General features: G+C 40.6%; 1 protein-coding gene across 1 annotated transcript; it reads right to left on the bottom strand.

Moving 5' to 3' along the window:
- Positions 1 to 541: 541 nt before the first annotated feature.
- On the bottom strand, positions 542 to 6,081 carry LOC104943247 (5,6-dihydroxyindole-2-carboxylic acid oxidase). Its single transcript, XM_010768593.1, has 7 exons — positions 5,556 to 6,081; positions 4,689 to 5,011; positions 3,103 to 3,307; positions 2,823 to 2,990; positions 1,634 to 1,813; positions 1,404 to 1,550; positions 542 to 1,323 (listed from the first exon to the last, which is right to left on the bottom strand). Exons 1-7 carry the CDS (start codon positions 5,911 to 5,913, stop codon positions 1,136 to 1,138), a joined length of 1,569 nt encoding a protein of 522 aa, XP_010766895.1. The 5' UTR covers positions 5,914 to 6,081; the 3' UTR covers positions 542 to 1,135.
- Between the last annotated feature and the right edge of the window lie 1,161 nt (positions 6,082 to 7,242).

A 7,242-nucleotide genomic window follows, 5' to 3' on the forward strand; every position in this document is an offset into this window, starting at 1 on the left:
TATTGTATGATCCGATGGGTTGCAGTGTTGTTTTGTTGATCTCAACATATATACATGAAGGATGTGATGATTCATTACATAATATTTCTGTGCACGTTGATCATATTTTAATAAATTAAGATGTGTTAAACTTATATGGATCCGGGCAAATATTCTTACTCATGCAAGATCAAACATTTTGCAGGTGCACCTATCAGTTTAAGTATTATATCTATGAGTATAGCATTAATTTAGAAATGAATAAAATACTTCAATATTTTATTTAGAGTGGGCTTCCTGTGTCTTCTGGCATTATATTTGTTTATATACTAACTTTGAAAATCATAAAAACATTTGAATTATAATAAATAAAGGTAATAGCAGCAACGGTTAGAAACAAAGATAAATACAGGTGACCAAACAAAAGCGGAATCATGGCTGAAAAGATAACTGCCCCAAAACATGTTTGCTACATAGATTATATTAAATATGTTGTGATTTGTTGAGTAATTTGTGAGTTTATTCATGTCACCAAGTGTCAGTGAAAAGTCAGACAAACCTCTATGTGGACGTACAGTTTAATCATTTAAATAATTTGGCATGCACTCAGATCCAGCAACAGTATACATGTAAAAACAGAAAAGCATTAAGGACCACATCATATGGATTATTTTGTTTTCAAATTAGAGATAAAAAGCTGTATCTGTTGACTCTGAATTCCTCTGAATCAACACCCCTGCTTTCTCTGAAAGTTCATAAATGAATTCAATTGTGGGATCAATTTACTTAAAAACATAATAATAAAAAAAAACTCCTATCTTTCTCTCCTACATAAATACAGAGTAAGGTTGAACTATTACGCCCCCTTGTGGGGATAATGGCTCTGTGTCATGTCATTTTCAGCTTTTCCAAAATCTGAAACATTTTAAAGATTCATTGCAAACTCTGCAAAACCATATTCCGCATAACGGTCAATATATACATTGACCTTTTCATAAAATAAAAAAATGGCATATGTGTAAATCAGAATGAACTACACCAGCTTTGTTTTTGAGATATGAATGTTCCCAAGAGATTACTTCCTGTCACTTTGAGGAATCTGCAGATCAAGCCGTCTGCCCAGCTGTGTCTCTGTACAGAAAAGAGAGACTAGGATCTAAACTACTGATTGGCTCTTCTCGTCGTCGTAGCGCTGGTACTGGTCTGAGAGCAGAGGCTGGCGGCCCTCCATCTTGTATGACTTTGCTCGCACGGCACACGTTGTGGCGGCAAAAACAACCGCAACCAGCACAAGGGCGGATACTATCCCCATTGTGATGATTTCGGTCATTGTGAAAGCTTGAGCTGTAAATGTAAAGAGGAAGATTATTACTATCGTTCTGTGGATTATTTAAAGAAAGCAGAGCCAAAGAAATCCTCCTCACCTGGCCACTCGGCTTCATATGAATATCCCAGGTTTTCAGGGGCTGTCAGAAACATCTCTGCGTTTGTAACCGGGGGCCAGAAAGGCACCATGTTGTAGCCCCCGTTGTGACCGATGGGGGCATTCTCCTCAGGATACAGTGTGGAATCTGTCAGGAAACATTTCCAGTTAGACGAAAAGCTCCTCATGAAAAGCAGGAAGTACGCAGGTGTAATGAATAATGGTAGAAACCTGGACTGTGTCTCCTCAGCCACTCGTCAAAGATGGCGTCGGTGAAGGTGTGCAGCAGCACGAAGATGGGGTCGTTGGGGGAGAGGTGGGTCTGCCCGCCCGTCCCGTTCAGGAACAGGTGGGCCAGGTTGTGCAGGCTCCTCACCGCGGGGTCGTAGTTCCCCTTGGGGGCACTGTAGCCTGCAGAACAACGCCGACACACAGGGGGAAACAGTGAGAGAGGAAACAATGTATAACACAAATCATTAACAAATGCTATATTAATTACAAGTTATATCAGTTCATACATATTGCATCATAGCTGATAAAAAGACAACTCAATTATTCTGATAACATTCCTAAACAGTTTATTCTTCTTTTTGTACCTTTTATTGGACTTTTTTTTTTTAATTCTTATGTTTATATAAATATTTTCCTATTTTATTTCAGTTGATCTTTTCATTGAACATTCTAACTTCAACTTATTATGTTTCTATACATATTTTACATTATATTTCTTTAATTAATTGCTGATGAGAAATGATAACAATTCTATTAGACTATTAAAATATATTTTAACCATTCTTTCTTTTATTGGACATTTCTTTCATTAAATTATTATGTTTCCGTAAATATCTTTGTGTTTTATTTTATTCAGTTTTTTATGAAATGGCTCAACTTTAATGTTTCTGATTATTTCATACATCTTAAATTAACTGTCACAAATACCCAATTTCCTCCAGGATAAATAAAGTATTCCTGATTTTCTAATTATAGTTGCACACATTTTGTTTTTTTATGTGCTTTATGAAGTGTAAATTAATGTATACCACACATCTTTAAAACATTTCATGGATAGATTGATCACAAAATACTTATTGACAAAATATAAACTATTAACATATTGTAGATGTTTCAAAATGTTTGAGATAAAAGATAAAAATAGTTATCCTCCTCAACAATTATTATTCTAATATATAAAATGCAAGTATATCTGTATGCGTGCCTGTATTTGTTATAGTAAATAATTGCACCTAAAACAGCACTTTAAAATTTTCGTTTTTTAAACCTGTCTTTTTTTTTTTTATTCTCTTTGCTTTTTGATGACTTTTTAAATGTACTCACATTGTATAATGTATTTCCTTTGCAATATGTCTTAATATGTTGTAAACATGATTAAAGGTGTCATTATATATATGCAGTCTCTCACCTTCGATGGTGTTCCTGAAGCTCTCGGAGGAGGTGGAGTAATACGGCGGCGTGTCGAAGGCGTTGACCTGCAGACAGTCGGCCACATCCTGGGGCTCGGGGAGGCGCTGCACCATCGGCCGGTTCACGTTCCCTGCAGGGTTCCTCCTGATGGGGGTGCTCTCAGTGTCTGGGGGGGGAAGGGGGGGGGCGGGGGGGGAGGTATATGAGACTCACGACAGTCTGTGCACAAAGAATAAAGAGGATCACTGTAATATCTGCTCTGTGAACAATAGTCTTACTGTTGCAGATGGTTCCCAGCGTGTCGTAGTCCTCCACGCTCTCACAGATCACCCTCCACTGGGAGAAGATGGAATTGGTGCTCAGGGAGTTCATGTCGAAGCTGCTCCTCGCCCCCATCAGGTCGTCTGTGCAGATGTCACATGTGCTCCCCCCGATGGCAAAGTTCCAGTAGGGCAGGGCGAAGGACGGGTCCTGCAGCATGTCCTGTTGGAAATAAATTCAAGTTTGAGGATTCACCTTTTTTCTGCTGCTGATAAAGTGTTCCCATCGCCTCAGATAATGCCAAATAATCTTTTAAGTCTAATTTGGTCTGCACAGAATACATTTATTATCATTTGCGCACACTATGATTTACTTTAAAGCCATTTCATGCTTCAATAAATCAGGAAAATGTCTATTTGAAAGCCTCCGCGGAAACAATCCTGAGGTATTTAATCAATGATTAAATGTAACAGGTCAAGAAACATTTAGAATAGATGTTAACCACGGCTTAAGAAACAAATGAGTATAAAGTTATAATGGATTAAAAGAAACGTCTGGAAAGAAAATACTTTTATTTTAGGAAGTTTAATTGTCTTATCCTTGCTCTTTCACAATTGTTTTGTTTGTCTAGTCCACAGTGTTTCTCAAACTTTTTCATACTCGCGGACCACTTAACTCCACAAATATCCAAAATCACATCGTTTTTCTAGAACAGATAACAGATCGCCTGAAAATTGTACAAACAAGTGGCAACATGTGTGATGAAGGTGTTGCGCTGGGCTATATCATGCAATCGAAAGTGAGCTCGCTCCATTGCGGAGATATTCCCGCGAGAGTGCGGAAAACTTAAATGTATTTATTTATTTCAAATGTGAAATTTTACGAATATACTCACGGACCACTAGGGGCACTCACGGACCACCAGTGGTCCGCGGACCACATTTTGAGAATTGGCTAGTGCACAAACACGAGAAATAAACACATAAAGGTCAAGTTATATTGTTTGTGATTTAATTTGGAGTAGGACAAGGAACTGGTGAACTTTTTCGTCACATTATTTCAGGTACTGCTACGGCATCAGAGCCCTAAAGAAGCCTCCATTTCTAAGTGTTGGTCCTAAAAAGAGAAGTGTATAATTAGGAACCACTGATGGGTATAAACAGTGGTCCAGCTCTTAACTTGTGTGCAATTTACTGCACACAAAAGCTCAGTTGTTATTTTCCAGACACCATCTCCAAATTTAATTCAAACGCTTTAAATTACATTTTGCACGCCGCTTGTCTATTACAGCGAGAAATTGCATCTCCAGTGGTGGTTTCCTTGAATGCAGTTGGGGTGAAACACATTAGGGATTATAAACAAACTGTGGGGAATAACAGATGGGGGATCACTACCCACAGATCCAAACGGAGGTGCAGTTTGGGATTTGTTCTGGAAATGTCGCCACAGAACCCAGTCAATAATATAGAAAACGTTATGGTGTTCATCAGTGGGCCACAGGGTTTTCAGATGATGACTTAGACATTATTTCAATGGATATATGTATTATTACTGCTTTAAAGTGTCCTCTCAAATGGTGATTCTGTTCTGTGTGTTATCTCACCTGCATGTCTCGCTCCAGCTGCAGCAGGTGGAACCGGTGCCACGTGACAAAGCCCGGCCCCTCGTGAGAAAAGTCCACACCCCCAAAGCTGGCCTGACCCGCGCCCAGGAAGGTCTTGCTGACGGAGAAGTAGTGCGACCACACAAAGTAGTTGTAGATGGTAATGTTCTCAAACTGCGGGGTGAGTCCGTCCGGCCCGAAGATCTCCGGGGTTCTCCGAGTGGCGATCACCAAGTCGGGGTGCACGGTGCGCTTGGCCTGATCCAGAGCATCCACAAAGGCACGCTTCTCCTCTGTGCTGAGCCCCATCACGTTTCTCCTCACTGTGGGATTACAGCAGGGGGACAAGTGGATTAACTCACTCAGTCATGCGTTAATAAGGGATCAGATTGTAATGACTGAGAAAATAAGTACAAAAAATGTGCATAACGGGAAGATTGAATCAATTGTTCTTGTTATCAAATGCCTTTTTCTAAATAACTTTTTTAAATGGATTGGTACATTTCTTTAAACTCCACATATCAAATTTGAAATGTTATTCTCCCTTCCAACCAAAGCAGAGATGATGCCATAATCTGGGTTTTTCCAGATGTAATACATTATACAAATAGGTGTCATGTTGTGCAGTGATGGAGGCATCATCAGTCACAGTAAGACTCCAGGGCAAAATAGGGACTTTCACTCAATTATTTCTCTCATCAAATGCCTTTTTCTAACTATTTTAGATGCATTTTAGCTGGAATATGAGCAAAACAAATTAATTTTTAACTTAATAAATAAATAGATGGATACCAATTTAAATGTTATATGGCTTCTCCATTAATTAAAGCCAATATGCAATGTAATGATCCTAGGAGGGGCACTCACCGACAGAGACCCGCTGGTCGCAGATGGCTCCGGTCCAGCCGTGCCTGCAGCGGCCGCAGTTAGACCCGCTAAAGTTCCCGTTACACCGACACGTCTGGTTGAAGAACCGGATGGGCCATCGCTCCCGGTCATCCCTCCCGTCGTGCGGATACTGAGGGCCATGCGGCCTTGCGTCCACTGCGATGGCCACGCACTCTCCGCGGCCCGTACCGGACCCACACGGGTCGTCGTTGAGTCCGGATGGCGAGGGGCAGCACGTCCCGCTCCGGAGCCCCTCAGGTGTCACACACTCTCTGGGGAACTGCGCGCTCACCACCACCGCGCACACCAGCACCAAACAACAGCTCTGCCACATCATCCAAACACGGTCGCTAAACTTTACGCACGACTGATGGACTCTTTTTTACCGTCTGACAGTGTATCAGGACTTCAGCTAAAACTTTATCCAAACTGAAGGTGCAACACTCTACCACAGCAGGAATGACTTTCTCTGAGTGTGTGTGAAACTCCTCTCCAATGCGCTGGACCCCTGCTTGCACATCCCTAGCCAGTGACCCGCACATTTAAATACCGGATTAGCGCATGACTACATCACATGCCATCTCACATCACATTTTCTCCTGAGGGTAAAGGCAGAAGGTAGTGAGCTCCTCATGATCAGTAGTATTCATCTAAAACTCAATGCACTCCTGCAGTTCCCACATTACAAAACTGTTTAAAACACAAATGATGATGAATGAGCAGGCCACTTTAATGCATGTAAATGGAGTGAGTTTTCTCGCCTTTATGAGCACTGTATGCAAATGAACCTGTTAGGAATTAGCCTTTTATTGTGGCCCCCACAATATATTATTTACTGTTGCACTTGAAAACTCTAATTTTGACTCTTTTTCAGGTATTCTTGGGTCGGAGGGCCTTTACTGAGATCTCAGGGGGGAAAGGGGGAAATAAATCATAATGCACCAAATAACCACAAGTGTGATATTATGAAGTCCCCTCCCTCTGCAGAAAATGCCAGGATCTAATCTGGAAAAGCCTCAGAGGGTCCTGTGTGTGTGAGTCGTTAGAGACCATGTTGCGGGTCATTTGACTTCTCAAGAAAGCCCCTTTCTCCCTCTCTCCCACCAAAGGGTTATTGTGCTGCCAGGTTTAAGAAATAGAAGCAGGAGACAGCATATCGTGACGTTCAGGCCCAGAGGACCCCCTCAGGTGAATATGAAAATAATTCCAACTAACAGATATCACCCGTAAAAACCTCCTCAGTTGAACATTGAGGCATTTTTCTTGTATTAAACCTTTTCTGAACTGTTTGATAATGAGGCATTATCTTATTATTTTTTTTCCCAGAGATGAAATGTGAACATTGGATAAAGGATCTCTTTGTATCACTCCATACATCAGAGAATACTTTCAACAGCCATACAAACATATTTATCTGCATGTTCTAGTAATTAAACTCTGTATTAAATGAAACATGAACACGCAAAACATCTTTATATCATAGTAGATGGGAAGGAAACTGGAAAGTGCTACTGAAGTAGAATTTTGCTGAGAGAGGATGAGAATTTGGTAAAGAGGAAAATCTTGTTCATCAAAACAGTAAAATTAACTATTTATTTGGAGCCCATCAGTGTGCAGACCTCCTTTGTATCCTGTAGTGAAGTGTTTTTTGTCTTGTACCTGAGTC

Source organism: Notothenia coriiceps, unplaced genomic scaffold, assembly GCF_000735185.1.
Source record: "Notothenia coriiceps isolate Sejong01 unplaced genomic scaffold, NC01 NC01_scaffold00005813, whole genome shotgun sequence".
NCBI classification, from domain to species: Eukaryota; Metazoa; Chordata; class Actinopteri; order Perciformes; family Nototheniidae; genus Notothenia; species Notothenia coriiceps.